This window comes from Anarhichas minor, unplaced genomic scaffold (assembly GCF_050575085.1).
Source record: "Anarhichas minor isolate MPS153535 unplaced genomic scaffold, ASM5057508v1 ptg000011l, whole genome shotgun sequence".
Taxonomy (NCBI): Eukaryota; Metazoa; Chordata; class Actinopteri; order Perciformes; family Anarhichadidae; genus Anarhichas; species Anarhichas minor.
This window is the reverse complement of record NW_027466457.1, coordinates 5,112,476-5,131,112: the sequence shown is the minus strand read 5'-3', so window position 1 is coordinate 5,131,112 and position 18,637 is coordinate 5,112,476. Positions and strand designations below refer to the sequence as shown.

The 18,637-nt window shown below is 42.7% G+C and overlaps 1 protein-coding gene across 2 annotated transcripts; it reads right to left on the bottom strand.

Annotated features, from left to right (window-relative positions):
* Positions 1-1,149: 1,149 nt before the first annotated feature.
* Positions 1,150-18,265, bottom strand: fam107b (family with sequence similarity 107 member B). Of its 2 annotated transcripts, none has more exons than XM_076088996.1 (4): positions 18,054-18,265; positions 5,590-5,761; positions 2,771-2,927; positions 1,150-2,575 (listed from the first exon to the last, which is right to left on the bottom strand). In XM_076088996.1, exons 2-4 carry the CDS (start codon positions 5,715-5,717, stop codon positions 2,456-2,458), a joined length of 405 nt encoding a protein of 134 aa, XP_075945111.1. In that variant the 5' UTR covers positions 5,718-5,761; positions 18,054-18,265; the 3' UTR covers positions 1,150-2,455. The 2 variants fall into 2 exon arrangements, with proteins under 2 accessions (XP_075945111.1, XP_075945110.1); XM_076088995.1 differs by having other exon boundaries at positions 18,058-18,264.
* Positions 18,266-18,637: the final 372 nt, after the last annotated feature.

The following is an 18,637-nucleotide window of genomic DNA, read 5'->3' as shown; positions in this document are numbered from 1 at the left end:
ATGTATTACTACTCTAATTTTACCCATTATAATCTGGAGTCAAACTATACTCCTAAGAACCAAAATGTCAAAACTGTCTCTAAATTCTTTCCACACAATATGAAATTAATTTAGCTAATAAGAACATTGCTCGTCTTATTTCCCCACGTCTCCCCCTCACATTTCAACTTCATTTCTTCTTGACAATTGATTTACTATATGACCCAAATGTCTCCTTCTTTTCAACAAAGCACCGTCATCTGCAAATTATGATCTTCTCATGTCTAATGATACATTTTCAAAAATATATAATCTATCCTAATTAAGAATAGTATAGGACTTATGTCACTCCTCTGAGGTGTCCCATTTTCTACCTCATACGGATTGGATATTTCAGTTACTTTTACCTGGATAGTTCACTCATTGAAAAAGTCCCAATTAAAAACTTTTCCTCCAGTTCCCATGAAGTGTAATTTAATCAGAAGCCTCTCCTTCCATAACATATTATAAATCTTTCCCACATCACAAAATGCCGCAGCTACTATTTTTTATTATTATACAATACTTATAATGAATTAAATCCTTCTGCACTTATGTTTTCATACAATAAAGCATATTTCGTCTTTGGTAAGTGCCCTTTTTAACTGGATGAATGTTTATTTTACATAAGACTGGATAATTGTCACTACCTACGGCTCCGTATTGGTTTATTTTCTAGTCACATATTGGAGGAACGTTATTTGAAACCAATGTAAGATCGTACACAGACTCCTTTCATGTATTGCCATCTTATCTTGTTTTACTACAACCATTTAAGCACACTGAATTCCTCTCATCTAACAAATCTCCTATTACCTGACCATTGTCATCAGTTTTCTCACTCCCCCTCAACGTGTTATGTGCACCGAAGTCCCCACACCACACAATGCCTGCCCTACTTTGCTACTCAACAACCAACCCTGTTGTTCCAAATACTATTCACTCGACATTTGACTGTTGCAGTCTGTGAGCAAAACCAACATCATCTTCAGTCTAAATATCACAGCAATACGCTGTTTATAGGCGTACCGCTTTGCTGATACTTTTGGATCAGGTTCCATTTAGAAAACAAAGACAGCCATTAGTTAGATAACAAATCCGCAGACTCCAGAATAAAAATAAAAATGAACATGAGTGTTAAAACCATGTTTATTTGAAAGAAGATTCCGAGGAAGAACACAGGGTTATGTCGTCATAAATCTGCTTCTTCCCATCAGAATAATAACTATCATCCCTTGGAGACCCACACATTGTTTTGCAGTTAACGGCCACTTTTATTCAGATTCATTGACTTCAAATATCTGTCTGCACATCTATGGCTCCATTGTTTATAAAAAACAAAATACTGCAGTGATTAAGTTCCAGGACTCTTATCAGAGTTGTTTCAGGAGCCACAAGAAGAGATCCCAAGAACTAGTGATGAATTATATCTTTTTGTGACCGGTGGCCTACATGTGTACGTGTCCCATCAAGTCCTTTACTCATAAAACCACACAAAGACTGATCAGACAGGGCTCAAGGCTTATTCTTATAGACCACCCTAACAAGAACTTAAATTATTTATTAAGTAACACTTTTATTTATACAAAACAACAGAATATATAAAGAAAAGGTCACTCTCATGCCTGGGAGTTCTACTATTGCTCAAAATTGCATTAGCTGAGGAAATGGCATGTTTGGAATAAAAAATAAAAACAATATAGCAAACGCGAGTGTTCCACACAACCATACACTCCCTTTGTCCTGTTCTGGCTTCATAAACTATGCTGTAAAACAAACTAAAATACAGAAAGACTAAAAGTGTCCTCCCCTATACCTGGGCTAAAAGCTACAAACATAAATAACAAAAGCACATTTGTTTGGCTTTTACATTACACAGCTTCAAGAGTCCATCCAGTGTCCACTTTTCCTTATTTGATTCTGAAGATGAGAACAAAAACAACAACAACAACAACAACGGTAACAACATTGATAACAGTAAAGAGAAACGACAGCTTGCTGTGGAGAGAGGAGTGAAAACAGAGGGGATGAAAACTCCTGTGTGTCTGTGTGTCTGTGTGTGTGTGGTTGTTTTCTCCATCAGAGCTCATTGGAAGCTTGTTCGACCCTCATTGGAAGGCGTTTAGCATGAAACATGTCTGTGTTAGGTCCCTCCTGCAGGGGGTGCTCTGTGCTGCTGAATGGGTGTGAGGAGCAGAGGTGAGTACTGGCGGTCCATGGCAAGCAGAGGGGGGTCTTTAGTCTGTAAAGTCTCTCCTCACTGCGGGAAGGAACAGCTAGGTTGGGAAAGCCAGGAAGTGCGTCTTGGACCGCGGTTAGGTCACCGGCGTGCACCAGACAACACTCTCTCTCTCTCCTTTGTACACACACACTCCTGAAGTCTTCGTGTTCTCAAACACGCGCATAATCAGCCAGACCCAGACACCCCGGCTGGTTTTTAGGTGGTCCGTTCTTCCCCGTCAGCCTCCTGCTTGGTTCTGCGCAGGTTGCTCTTCATTTTCACAAACTCAGGGGTGTTCTCCTGTTCGTCCTCATTTTTCTGTTGCTCCAGCTCCAGCTGTAAAACCACACAGACATCGGCAAATTCAGATTAAACTAATTATAGAGGTGATAATCTGTTGATGCATCTTGTTTCAGCTTGCAAGGTCCAGTCAGAAACTTTAATCCTGTTTTTTGCTTGTGATCATATACAGTAGCAATGTGCATCCATCGAAGTGATGGTTCATATTTATGTATGCTTTCAATCATTTACCTGCTCTAGTTTCTGTTGTCTTTTCATGAGCTCTATCTCCAGGTCGCTCCTCTTCGTGTGGGCCTCCTGCTCCTCCTTCTGAGCCTTGAGAACTTGCTCCCTCTTTCTCTTCTCCAGAACCTTCTGGAGCTCAGGTTTGTTCTGAGGAGCCAGACCCCTGTGCAGAATCAGCGAGACAGCATGTTCAGTGGGAGATTAGCATTCACATTCAAGGGTAACACATGACGACCATGACCTCATTCTAGTTTGACGTGCAGATCTGTATTTGATTTTCTGGATCAAACTGTTTTGAAAAAGTTTTGATTCTGACCCCAATCTCAGATTGTTCCACATGTCTGTGTATGTGGTGGTAGGCAGCATTGGACTGACTTTGGAAAAGAGGGTTAAAACCAAGAGCCCTTTCTTATTTTCTCTCTATTCTAAGGACCAAAACAATCCCAATGTATCAACCCATATCTTAAACTATCCCACGTGGAACTGTTCCTCACATGGAAGTTGTCTTGGGGTGATAAATCAGTGGCACACCAGACAGATTGTTGCACAACTGCCTGGGTTTGTGCAGCAACATTCAAAAAAGGGACATCTTAATAAAGTATCCTTGAGAAGAATAGCAAAAAATACCGAATGTTATGTAATGCCACAAACTCCTCCAAATTACGAGAGAGAAGAGTGGGGGCTGAGGATGAGGCTTGGGAGAAGGGTTACTTAAGACAGAGGGGAACAGAGATGGGCTGGTGTCAGCTAGAAAAGGCTGAAGCCAGTAAACAGCAAAGTCCACAAAGGATTAGGGAGGCACAATAAAGTGCCACACACGAGAAAAAAGAAATCAGGAGCAGTAAAAGGGCCGAGGCTATCAGTCGGTCAAAAACAAACATGCTGCAGCCCTTGACTACTTGATTAATTCAATTTAAAACCATATTATCCAGATTACTTTCCTCGTAGTTAATCATTTTCCGTTCGTCATGAAAGCTCGACTCTGCACAGGCTGCGTCTGTTCTTCAGAGAAAACACAGCGTGCTTACCTGCCTGCAGTTCGGCAACAACAATGTCTTAATTAAATGCATTATTAAATCCTGAAGATTGCATAACTGGGTCCACGGTGGTCCAGGAAGGAGTGGGAGTTCATTTACAACAAGGCCCTACTTTATTTCAAGTCACGGCTGCAGTTAAATGCCCTGGTTTTTCCTCACAGTGAGGGTTCTGTGAAAGCACTTGACGTGCTGAAGCAGAGCAGAGGGTAAAAGACGCGATTGAGTCGGGCTGTTTTCGAGCACCACGCGCAGAAAGGGAGCAGGGTTAAGGTCAACGAAGGCACTAAGACGGGCTATAAAGATGCTTACTCCACTCTCCTTTCACAGTAGGCGTCGTTTACATAATCACCGACCCTCCTATCCGTGACCCCCCCTCCCATGAGTGCACACCCTCTAGCAGACTAGGAAGAATGTGTGTTCAATATCTCACACATCAATATCTCCATCTGCTCAAATGCTTCCCCAGTCTTGGTGGCTGAAGTTCTGAAATTCCTCTGTAAATACGTCATGTGTGTGTGTGTGTGTGTGGGAAGAGTCATCACAGCTAAGGTAGCAAAGGCAGAGAAAGGCCCTCAGCTAGGAATGTTTTGTAATCTTGATTACATAACACATTTTTTTTTTTCCTCTTCATGCAGCCAATCCATCCATCCATCCATGCATCCATCCACCCTCCCCACTCTCATCAGCGTGACTAATCCACTATGCATGCAGACAAGCTTTCAGTACACGATAGAAAGCCCAAACATAACAAGTATATCCCCCCCCCCCCAAAAGCCCACTAGATTTATCTCACGGACCTCTGACACTGCAAGACATTCTCCGTCTAGACGACTACAAACAATATTCTGCAGCATTTGGAACTGGATTTTTCTCTAATATTTTTTTTTGTTGGAATTACATTTCTTGTATGGCCTCCCTATCCTGCCCATCCTGGCCTCTTCCCATTGTTCATCAATGCCTCCATCACTACAAAAGCACCTCACTGTTCGACCTGTTTAGGACAGAGCATCACTGCTGCTGTGATGTAACAGCTGTCAACAGCATGTGTGTTTACGTAGCTATTTATAGCTCAGGCACAAAGCTGCCGCCACTGTTTGGTGAGAGAAATTACAAACATTTAGTGTCAAAAGGGTGATCCCAGGTCCCAGTACGCATGTTTACTGATGCATGGATGCTCACATGGTCCGCATCAAATCCTGTATTGTATGATCCAGTATTAGTATCAGCAGCCAGACCAGGTTTAACCATCCGTAGAGTATATCTGCGTGACCTTTACATAGCCAATTTTTGACACACTAATGCACTTGGAGTTTTATATAATAGATCACTATGAAAGTTTTATTTCCTGAGCTTTACATAATACTGCTGCTGCTGCTGGAGGTCGAAGGGACCAGTGAAGTCAACAACAGTGACACACTGCAGAAGTATCAGTACAGTCTGCACAGATACTATCAGACCAATTAGAAGAAAGTAGCAGGGCGACTGGAATAACTCATCTTCCATTAATAAGTAAATTAGCCTGGATCTGGACACTGTATTGTTTCCCCGTCTAACCCATTCTGAATAGGGGCACACTTGACATTGATGTTGTATTTTACCACCCAATAAATGCATAAACCATGAAATGTTGAACACTGATCTGAGTTTGTTCATGTGCTATAAACCGTGGTAAAACCTCCGGTTGCTAATTGTAAAATATGAATCCCTTCCTTAAAAGTAACCTGTGCATGTTCGCCAGGCAACACAAAGGGAGAAAGGTGTTGAAGGTGTATTTTCCTGTCTCCTGACCTCTTCTGGTTCATGAGCAACTCTCGGTGCAGGTCCTGGTGATTACGGGAGGTCTTGACTGGGTTGATCAGCTTTTTAGGTTTGATGAGCTCATCACAGTCTCCGTTGAGGTAGTCGGGCTCCGCCATGACACTCCTCCCTGGTGACAGCGATAGACCAGGGTCACACGGATCTGAATCGACAGAGACAAGTAAAGATACTTTAAATTTGACCACTATGTCACAAAGACATGAATGCAACAAATGCATCGGTGACAGAAGTCTTCAAATCTGTGTTTTTCATTTTCAGTGGTCTATGAATTCTCCTTTCAACCTGTGATATGAGCATCTGCCTGATCCTCCGTCACCAGCTCAGAGTTTTTGAATCGTCTCTATAGTGATAGAAGGACTCAGCGCTGGAATTACATAATTGTTCCCACAGAGTGAAGAGGAACATTTTGTTCCCATTTACAATGAAGAAATGAATCAGAACAGTGCTATCAATATCTTACAGGCACATAGGTATGTACATATTTCAATACACACCAAAAGGTTCAATCCATTGTTCAGTATTTTCTTCAATTAATAGAAATTGAACCAGATCATGTGTGGAGATCGACTATCTCCGAGCCAAAGGGTCACCTATCAGGTCATTATAAAGCTGAGAAATAACTGCGATACAGCAAGTTGCCTCATATTTATCCCAGGCTACATACAATAACACAACAGTAGGAAACTTTTAGAGAAGCTAAGTGCCACTGTTCCCCACACTGCTTATCTCAATGAACATAATCCAATTTGCATCTGTTCGATGGCTAAATAAACACTTTAACAGATACGAATAAGTTTTGATCTAACCAACTGAATTGAGAACAGAATAATATTTGACAAAAAAAAAAAAGAGTTTAAAAACACAAAAAGTGTACAAAATTCAATCTTGGCTTAACTCACCCTGCAGATGAGGAAAGACGGAGTATCTGAACATTGTCGTCATCGCTGCTATTTTAATCCTGAATGTATTTTCCAGAAAAAAGCTATTAAAACTCGCTGTCCTGTTTATCAGTCTGTTGCAGAGCCTCACACAGGAGAGGTGCTTTGTCCTGCACAGCTGTCTGCTACTGAGCTGGTTGGAGATCGAAGTCGGTTTTATAGCTACGCTCACACTGCCCCCCCCCCCCTCTCTCTCTGCTCACTCCCTCACCTACTCCCTCCCACTCACTTTCAACATACATCACGAGGCAAAGAAGAGTTTATAACCAATTTCTGAATATCCTTGCTCGTAAATAACTTCTTAACATTTTTATCTTGTGGGTAATATAGTCCCAAATAGAAGAGTAGAGGAGTAAACTGGTATACATCGTACACAAAATCAGCTGGGATTAGATTGCAAAGTCACATGCATTTCTTCTCCCACAGTCTGAGGAATGACTCAGATTTATAAACAATCATGTTCTCAAATGCCCGTGAGTGAGTCTCTCGTGTCAGCGACTGATGAAGACTGAAAACATGGAGGGAAGTTTTGGGATCAGAGCGGGCCAATCATATTCATCAGTGGTGCCAAAGACGCATTTTACTGCACGTGCTAGACACAGAGGTGGGGGGGGGGTGTCCTCAGAATGAAAACATACATGCAGAGGATTGGTGTAATGAGTTAAAGATACCACAAGAGGTTGACATTCTTGCATTCCAGAAACTAAACCATGTCAGTTACATAACAAAGAAGCCTAAAATAAACATGGTTTGTGGCGGCACACTGCTGAACAAAGGGGGAGAAATACCTCATAATAATACTCTTGATGGATATAGCGAATATGTTGATGTACATAATTACTGCTTTTTCCAGTTGGTTATCATCTACAGTCACAGGGATAGGTAATCCCTTCTAATCTCAGATTATTCATCTTTCATACCAACCCATGTGGCCAACACGAATCTTAAAATGTACATAGTCAATTCATGAAACAATCATCTTAAGTATCACAAGTTTACGGTCCAGTTTGGAAAATAAATATTCATGAATCTGTTTCTAGAACTAAGAGATTGTAACAGTTTGGTGAGATATTTTCACCTACACGCTACATCACAGGCCAGAATGTTGTTGCCAGACACGGCGTATTTTGTGACACAGGTATACAACGGTGACAGTGTTTGTGCACGAGATGGCAGAGGTGGGCAGAACAGTGTTTGGCTGTAACTGAGGGCTGCGTGTAAGCACACAGGTGCCGTGTACATCAAAGGCGGTTTCTGTTAAAGCCGGTAGTAGGGGGGGGGGGGGGGGGGTAGAGGAACTTACAGACTGGCAGTGTTGTCAAAGTGTCCGTTAGCTTAACACATCTGCTCCTACTTCCTCTGTGCCCCAAGGGAGACATAGGGAGTTCAAAGGGAACCTGCAGCCTCAAATTGGAGCCCCGGAGCCCCTTAAATTCTGCTTTACCACTGGTGGTTCTGCATGTTGTCGTGAGTCTTGTTTTACTTAAAGGGTATATAGATAACATTTTTCACTCATCAATTCAAAGTCCAACATCTTTAGACAAATCAGTCTCCACTCAGATAAAGACCTGCATTTAATGCATCAAGAGCTCTCCTTCTACAGGTGTCTTATGTGTGGGTTTAAGAACTGCAAAACAGTAAACACATACTTTTTTATATTTATGTTATATTGTACACAAAACATATTCTATGGAAGCAACCCTCCAAGCACGTCAGTGGGTGGATACGATTACACAGTTGTAGGGGCAATACTTCCAGGAATCTCATTAAAACAGTTTGTTTATTGGTTGTGGAAACACAGCCTTAGAGCACAGACAACAGGCAAACACACAACACACACACACACACAGATAATGAGCATCCAAAAGACCTGGATCTCCATTATGTCCAAGACAAATGGGGCAGCATTTAGAGGATTCAAAATGTTCAAGCAATACGGGATAAAATGAGAAGAAAGTTGGTGAAACCAATGGAAAAGAAAGAAGAAAAAGTAGGTCAGACGAGGAGAAGAGGGAGATGGTGAGTTGAAGGCTTCACTCACTCCCTGTTATCCTCATGACTGTGATCTCATATACTGTGAAATGACACATGGTTTTAATCTTGCAGGAAAGGAAAGTTCAGATCAATCATGTAAGAAACTGAAAGTTAAATCCACATAGAGGCTGAAACTCAACGCATACGTTTTGAATAATATATAATATATAGCTAAAAAGTGTATTTTGCAGCTTTTCTTTTCAAGGTTTAAAAAAGGAAGTAATTGGATGATTGTGTCTGATAAACATGTTTGCTGTGGTGTGTGTGTGTGTGTGTGTGTGTGTGCTCCACAGTGGCAGGTTGCATTAGAGCTTGTAGAATGACTTATCTTAGACGGATAAGAGTGCCTGCACTGTGCCAACTGATTGCATTACCACCGGCCAGCTCCGCTATATGAGCACGCACAAAGACTTACATTCATAACACAGACTCATTTTTCAATTTCCCCCTCAACTGTCATCTTCTCTAAGTCGCCATGGAGACCCGCTCTGCATTTAGTGACACAGCATTCAGGGGCAGGAAGGAGCTGCTGCCAACTAATACTTGAGAGTCTGAAGCCTTCCAATGGTCATCACTGATGGTACTCTAGAGAACCGAAATACATTCATTTTGTTCAGCCTTAAAAGCATTTAGAATCACTATTTCTTTACCAACAAAGGATCAAACGACTATGTGTAACGTGAAAGGTGTTGCTCGTAGTGATAAGTCCAAAGAGAATTATCACCCGACTCTGCAGTTCACCTCAGATCACCGTTTATGTTTTCTTCAGAGCGCAACGTTAGAGGTTTTGTTTCCTCAGTACAAAAGCTCAGATAACTGACTGTACGCCACTTGCTCCGCACCAAACCGTTGTCAAGTCAAGCTGCAAAACATAGAAGAACATTCAGCAGCTAAAGAGTCTGATATGCATGCATGACAAGCATTCTTCCTCATCTAACCCAACAGTGAAGAGCACAGATGGGCAGAAAGATTAATGATGGGGGGGGGGTCATTATCAGCCCTTCTCTTTCGTTTCACTGCTAGGAAGTAGACAACAATACTGTGAATACTACAAGAAAGAGGAACAATTGCAAGAAGTGGACTGTTACTAAAGTGGAAGAGAAGAGGAGGTCGATAACTTTGTGTTGGAATCAGTGCCAAGATGGACAGGCTGGGAAATATAACATGACCTGGTTTGCTCTCATGAGGCAACAGTGGCCTTCTTCTTGCTGCAGCCCCGATTGAGAGAAAATGAAGGCGAGGAGAGCAGCTGGTGGCCTGCTTCACCATCTGACCCCCCTGTCCTCCTCCAGGATACGGGCACAGACCATCCAGAGCTCTGCATGGAGTCGGGTTGAGCCGTTAACTGTCATTGGTTGTGAACACACGGCTGACCACACCCACTCCATCATCAGCCAGCCAGGATGTGTTTTCCACAAAGGTACACAGGCTTATGAAAAAGGATGCATCACCATACGAGTATCCGATTCGATATCTGCTGATCATGGACACTAACGTCTAACATTAAAAAAAGGACTTGAAATTTGAAAGAGCAGAGTCATTTTTTAACGGAAAGCTTCGAAAGCAATTCCATAGAAAGAATACTAAACTAGACTTTTGTAAACCATGACTTTGCCCTCATATTAGCTGCCGTTTTGGAGAGCTGACACACCAACAGAATTGCCCATATTCATATGTGAAGAAAAAACAAGATCAGCTGGCTTTTAAATCAGACTCACAGTATATTTCCACCAAACACTAAAGAACAAATATGTAACATTTTCTTAAAACTTAAATCCCTATCTGCTCTCTTATCCCTATATCTCCCTCTTGTCCCATATAGTTCCTCTTGTTCACTCTCTCTGCATCCTTTTTTTGTGGCCAGATCCTGTCTATCCACTCACAGATGGGAGGTCCGCCCCACAGGGGAAATTGCGTCATCAATACCCCTAAAGCATCCCCCACACCCTGTTCTTTCTCTCTCACACACACACACACACACACACACACATGCACACACCCTTTCCCCTCACTCACTGCGTGTTACAAGCTGGACCGATCTGAGCGTGCGTCTCCTAGCGTTTCTGTTAATAAAGCGGCTATTCAGCCATAAATAGGGGAGGCCCTAATTAAAACACACAGATAGATGAGCTTTTAACTGACAGCTGTGGGGGAATGGGGGAGGGAGAGCGGGATGTGCGTGTGTGTGTGTGTGTAAGAGCAAGAGAAAGTGAAGGAGAAGCAGAGAGTTCGGGGGCCTAGTAGTGACAATGAGGTCATTTCCCGGAAAGCCTCCGTGTGTACGTGGTCATTTACAAGCCTCGCCTCGTGACGACACATAAATCATGGTGGGCAGCGCAGTGACGTACATACGCACATATTTCTAGAGCACAGAATCAAACAATGGAAACACTTTTTTCTTGTCACTCGCACCTACAAACCCATTCAAAGTCAGTATCAACAAAAAAAGAAATACCCACAGCATTTGTGTTCAGTCTACAACTGAATGTGTATGTGTAAGCACAATTACATGCGAGTTCCCCTCAGGAAAAACTGAGCTGCAGCGCATGATAAAGAAAGAAGCAGCCAATAGCACGAGACAAAACATGAACACCATGAGCTAGTCAGGACCAAGCACACGTTTCTGTCTGTACACTATGCTATCAAGAGTTTCAGTTTGGAATTTATACTTACGACCAGACTACAGAAGACAATATTGTGAGTAGAAAATTAAGATGTTATCTTTAGTCAAGTACGTTTAGACTACAAACACATCTAACATTCACAGTATTTAGCTAAAGACGACTTCATTATGAGATGATCTGAGGGAGACACACAGAAAGACAAGAGGGAAATGGTTCCTCGATAGCATGCTCGGGGGTTTGGGGATTGAGATCTGTTTTGCATTTCCTGCCTCGGAGTGGGGGTCTGGAGCAGAGGAGAAGAGGAGCTGGGGAATTCTGGGGCCTCATCGTGTACTGACCTCTGAAAGCACCCACTCTGCTCCCACAAAGTGATGATGTCACTGGGGTATATGGGAATTGTACAATCAGGGTTTTAGGGTTCATAAGGCACAGATGTGCAGCACAAACACCCACACAATGAAAAACACACAGTGCATCATGTGAGGGAGGCGTGAGCTGTGTGTGTGTGTGTGTGTGTGTGTGTGTGTGTGTGTGTGTGTGTGTGTGTGTGATGTCATTATGGGAGTACTGGGTGGCTCTGTAGACTGTCATGATGAAAAGTAAACACCCAAATTCATTACTACGCCTGGACGCCAGGAGTAATATTTATTAAAAAAAAACATCTGAATTGATGCAGTTCTTTGTTTACCGCTCCGGCTACCCAATGTTTACTGTGAAAACCTTCTTTGTCTTCACTTGCAGTTTGAGTTATATCAATAACCTATTTCCAGTAGATCTGGACTGATAACAGCTTACTGCAGACATACTGGTGTTGGCGTATATACAGCATAAACATCTTTGCTATTTTTGTGGTCATTTGGACTCATGGTGTCTCCATTTCATAGTGTTCTTCGGAAACAAATGCAATCAATTCTTATCCCGTGTGTTTACTGTTACTGTTACATGTCTTTGTAAAAAGAAAAAGACTTCCAGTGGATGTTTTTGCATCACTCGGCTTATATTTTCTATCTCAATGCAGTGCTGCAGGAATGAGTCCTGCAACCAGAATAAGTTAAGTTAGACTTTGGATGCCTGAGATAGTCTGTGGTTAAGATTTTAACATTTTGTTCTACAATATAAAATACACACGTAGATACCCCTCTCGTACATTTTAAAGCTTTTACGGGAGTTATAAAATGTGGTTGCTAACAAGTGCCTAAATGAGTCTATAAAATGTCATCGCGTCAACTAGTCCGCCTTTACAGCCTCGATGTGTATACTTGCGCTCATGAAACCTTGATGCATTTCATTTATAGCTTAATGTTAGTTTTTTTACTTTTTACAGGAGTTGGCCTACAAAAACACGTCAGTCTTTGTTATCTGGAGCCTCCGCTTGGGAAAGCTTTCATGGATGCTTCTTAGGATTTTCTGCCACAGCTTGTCATACTCCAAGCTGCTGCTCTGTCGCTATGGTCTCCCTCCCTTCCCACTTTCAGCTCTGGCTGGTTCAAGATGACGTGAAACGCATCACCGGTGCACCAGCACGGGAAAGTATCCACAGACACCAGACACTACAACTCTGGTACGCTGCAAAATACAGTGAGGCGTTAGGCTTAATCTGCAACGTGTGAATTTGTTCGGCAAGGGCTTGAAAGCAACAGACGATTATTATTATTTATATGTAAAAGTTGGCACCTCAGCTTTTAAAGTAAAAACTATCCCATCACACAAAGGCCCTTTGTACGGATGATATTATAATTTTGGATAACGGGCCGAAATAGAGGAACCTTTATAAGACGACTTCTCGTTCTGCATTTTAACTTAAGCTTAAAAAAAACATTCATCACTTTGGCAACAATTGTATGTACAATGTTAATTTGGTTCTGGGGTCTGATCGGAATCACAGTGTTGTGATCTTGGTTTGGAAACAGTTGTCTCTTTAAATCTGTGTCCGAGTTACTTTCCATCCCTCTTCGTGACATGCATCTGTGGGCTAACCACCGCAGCGGCTGCATTTGGTCTTGTCCGACTAAAATGAGAGTTTGACTGCTTCCATATCTGGCTTTTAAGAGTTGATAGCAAGGCGAGCAAGTATCCACATCTGTTAGTCGACGTGACCCAACGTGTTTGGATGAAGAGTAACCGACATCTTTTGTTGTTAAGATGAGTCAGATAAGCACAAACTGATCGTGTTATACTGTGATCTCGCCTTTTGAATTGTGTTGACAGTTTGTACTCCACAGTGACTGAAGGCATTTAATGTGTCGACTCATGGGCAGTCCTGTTGCGACGCGTTGTGAGCCGCAGGCGGAGGCAGATTACAGAATGAATGGGGTGGATTGAAAAGGCACAGACACCACTTTTGAGTCACGCAGATGGAATGTGATGAACCTGCAAAGTGATTATTACTTTGGACACACAACAGCATGTAGGGGCACACACACACACACACACACACACACACACACACACACACACACACACATAGCCAGAGACCTATATTCATGCACTGACATCTTTGAGGGCCAGAATGATTTGCCATGTGCACACCATGTGCACTTTTTCTTGAAAAGGTTCAAATCAAAGTGCTTACTCCAACCAAATTCTGAACACATGTCCTGAATAATTGGGGAGGGGACTTTGGGGACACACCTGTCAGTCCAATACAAGAGGCTGGTCTATACTCTCTCACAGCTGACACCGACACATGGTCTTGTATTTATGTGTATTGGCCTCATGAGAACAGGTGGACTGAGACAGATGCACAGAATCTAGACGGTTTTGCCACATAGACACGCCCTTAGAGGAGAAATTATAGACGGAGCACAAGCATGTTTCATGTGGTTCCTCCTCACCCTGCAGATGTAAACATGTGCCCGTATACTGCACATTCCTCACACACGTCGGCCTTTTAAATGCAGTTAAAATATCTGTCTCCTTAGTGGTGTAAAAGCCATATAGTTTAAAAAAGCCACAGCCGTTTTTGTCTGGCTCAGCAGTGTGAAGTGCCGTTCAGTCATAAAGGAGGAGTCTTTGTTATGGCTCCGCTGTCTGTTCCAGTTCCAGATTCAAAGCTTTGTGCTTTACTGCTGCTTTTTCCTTATGGAGCAGAGTCACGCCCCTCCTCATCGTCTACTGGCTGAGCCCAGCTGGGAGCTTAATTCTCATTGGCTAGGGGGAACACCGGGGAGGATTTGGGAGGTTCCCCTTTGTTTACACGCTAGTACAGAAAACCCCAATAACAACTGTTACCTTGGGTAACCAGACAATCCACAGTTAGCCAGACAGACACACAGGGGTGCAAGCGGATCGTCCGTCCGTCCACACACACACACACACACACACACACACACACACACACACACACACACACACACACACACACACACACACACACACACACACACACACACACACACACACACACACACACACACACACACACACACACACACACACACACACACACACACACACACAATGGGGGAACCAGGTGTTCGAAAGCAGGCTAAATGAGGAGTCTTTGTTCTATCTGATTCTATCCTTTATGCTTGACGTGACTCAAAATACTCGGTATGTACATGCATATTTTTAGTTGTGAATAGCAGGCAATCATGTAGTTTCATTGTCTCATGAAACTTTCCAAAGCCTGTATACATTCTGCATATCAGGCTGTGACAGAAAGACGTGGCTCTGAGGGCGTATATGTTTGTGTTTGTAATAAAACAGGATCATATATCTTGATACTGACTTACAAAGAGCTTAATCCAATTCATGCAGCTCAGACTTCCAATCTCTCTATTCTTCACCCTAACAAGATGCAAGGAGGAAGGCCTTTAGAGTCTGTGTGCATGCATTTGTGTGTGTCATCCATTCTCCAAGACCACGCAAAGTGGTCAGCACAGTAATGGGGCTTTATTGTGATTGAAGCTCCAGCATAACAGCAGGAAAATCAATGAGATTCTTTGAGAAGCTGGGTCTCTGTACGTGTGTGTGTGTGTGTGTGTCTGTATAGTCTCTGGTACGTGTATCTTATCTTAAATCAACATCAATTCCTTCGCCTGCTCAAATAAAAGTAAGTCAAGCCTGTGCATGTCTGACTTTCATATGTACTGACACCCACCACACATACAGCCAAGACACACACACACACACACACACATTAGCTCCTCTCAGGAAAGTCAATACCTGAATTGTGACATCATAATATAAAACCATGGCAACAAAACAACCGCACAATGTAAACAGATCCGTTGTGCCGTTGTAGGAATCTGTGATTGCGTCACTTGTGCTTTCATTGCATCATAATATTTTATTCAGCCTGCATGCGGAGGGCCAGTAACACATCCAGTGTCTTTGAAAAACTGCCAAATCAGATTATAAAACCAGCGCCAATATAATTGATGCATTCGCTTAGTTTGTTTAGAAATGACTTCACCATGTTAGCTAGATTAATAACGCCCATGCTCATATACAGCCTGAAATGTGCATGTAGCATCTGGGTATTGTTTAGCAGGGATAGTACAACACAGATTCTCCACATCTTGTCCTGTGCACAGTTAAGTCAGTAGATGACGGCCTTAAGAATAGCCACACTCAACTATATGACACTTGCTGTGTGAAATAGCACCTAAAACTATATTATTTCATAAAAGTGTTTTAATTATGATGTTAGTAATGGTGGTCTTTGTTTCAGGGGAGGCGGCATACATTTTCCGTGTGCCAGTACAACACTTTGAACACTGCTGCGTTTGTTTTGTTAGAGTAAGAAAAGGTGTATCAGAAGAAAACATTTTGTAAACTAAAGTTTCCCTGCAGGCTGGAACTGGACAGAGCGAAGACGTGTTTGCTCAAACCATGAGGACTGGACTCTTCGAGCAGAGACCCTCTGAAACCTTACTCTATGTTTACATGGCTCATTACAGGGGAAAAGAATTTTTGCTACAAGGTAGTCTTTCACCGCGAGTGAACAAAATGTCTAGTAACACACAAGCACAAGCGCAGACGCTCACACTGTCTCGTGCAGTGTGGATCTAACGGATCAGTGCGTTCTGCTGAGTAATGAAGATTTTGTGCCCTCAGACAGACCAGCGGGACTGTGGGAGATAATACTGTCAACACACATGTGGTTGCCATTTAGCCCTCCTGTACACACACACACACACACACACACACACACACACATCCCTGACACAAATACCTTGCTTTTCTCGAGGTAAGGTTGAGTCCTTGACATGGACTCAGGTTCTATAATGATACATCTGAGAAACGCACCAGAACCACTAATGGAAACATGCTATTATAGAATGGAAACTCAGACATTTCATTCACATTTTTAAAGTCCTGTGAGTGCAATAATAATGGAGCAGAGAGCCTTCCAGTTGTAACATCCACCGCACACAAACACACACACACACACACACACACACACACACGCACACACGCAGTGACAGCATCAGCCCTTACGGGAAACAGGAGACAGCAAGAGGGGCAGCATAAGAGAAACAGGAGAGAGGAGGGAAGGTGGGGGTTCAAAGATCAGAAAACAGATGTAAATGGTTTAGCAAACTCCCCTCTAAATGACTAACACATGTGCGAGAAACTTTCCCCTCCCTGCACACACAAAAAAAAAAACTCTTGAAAGCTCTGCACCTACAACATACTCATTCACACCACCTGCTTTTGTCACTTCTCCTCTCACTAGAGCACATCCGATGAACCACAGTTAAACTACTTCGCGTGTTAAAAGCTGCTCAGTTCGCCAGCCTGCTGTCCGACCTCCACCCAGCAAACACACCCGCTGGCTATAGAGTCGGTTCAGCCCAGCTTGTTTAACTTCTTGTTAATGTTTGACAGCAAACTCTCGGAGGCTTTTTAACAAAGTGTATGGCACTGTGAAAAACAAACACCAAGTCTGAGACTCATTGCCACGTCAAAAATATAACACATGCAAATGCAAACACACACACACACACACGCACACACACACACACCTCTTCACATGACAGTTGGTCTTTGAGCCTGATGACAGCACCAGTGTGTCAGCTCTGACTGAAGCCATGTGCTTTGACACAGAGACCAGTAGTCAAATCTGTGCTATTACACACAGTCTTACTCACACATGATACGTTGAGCTACAGCTCATCCATAAAATATGGTATCCTCTGATGCCGTTTGTCTCACAAACGGGCCTCATTTCAATACATTATTACCTATAAACTATGGCAACAAATAAGAAAAAAGGACCAAAAGCAGGGCACGTCTTGTGTTGTACAGATTGTAAAGCACTCTGATGTAAACCTAATCAATCTTGACATGGCTAAAAAAACATGAGTGATTCTATATTTTAGACGATTGTGTACAGAGATTGCCAACTACATTATCACACGTGAACATAACATGGAGCATAAACACCCATAACATTCTCTCTAAAACACCTCAGCGACACCAGAGATAATAAACACAGATTTGTTTTGTTCTACTATTCTCCTCCCAGGGTACAAAGTATCAAGTGGCATGAATAGTATCAGTGCGCCACTAAGTAACTGTAGTCTGTACATGCTGTACAACAACCTCAGCGCGTTTGTTCTTCACTGTCCCATCGGCTTCAGTCATGCGCCGCAACAAAAGGAGACAATGAAACAAGAGTTTGTGTTTTTGCAATCTCATTCTCTCTCTCCTCGGTCTTTTCTTTTCCTTGTTACTTTTTTTTTTTTTTTTTAAACCAAAAACCTGCTGCTTCTGCCGACGGGAGCAGACAGACCGGTTAAAACGTGCTGCTTTTGTTAGCGCTCTTGAAACAACCTCATGAAAAACACACACGCGAGCTCCAGACACACACACACACACACATACACACCTACCTCAAAGTCGACCCCGACCCGACTTCTCCAACTCGAGTAGTTTAATATTTAAAATGACAAAGTGGTTCAGGCCACATCAGTGGGTCCCCGGATCACTTCTTGGCTTGAGGTGTGTCTGCGAGACTCTGGTTTTGTAAACTGCTCAGTAGCCGTAGCACACACACACACGCACACACACACGTTCACTCAGTCAGGACCCATAGAAAATGTAAAATTAAGATGGGTGGGAGGGATGGAGTGACGTCACGCACGGGCTCCTCCTCCTCCTCCTCCTCCTCTGTCTTCGTTTGCTCTTTGAATAACATGAGTGGGGACTCCTCGAGCGCAGGGCGGGGCGTGGATGGAGGGGTGTGCGCACCCACACACACGCTTACACAAATAAACACATTTACAAACAAAAAAAATGTCATAGGTGTCTGTGTCAGCCTTACTGAAAAGTGCCTTTGAAAAATACCTATGATTTGTAAAAAAAAAAAATCCTGTAAAGAGACGTATTTTGTCTGCTGTTTTCAAAATATAATAGTGGACTTGTATGGCCCTACTTTATATATTCCTAAATGTTGTATTATTTCCTGTGATA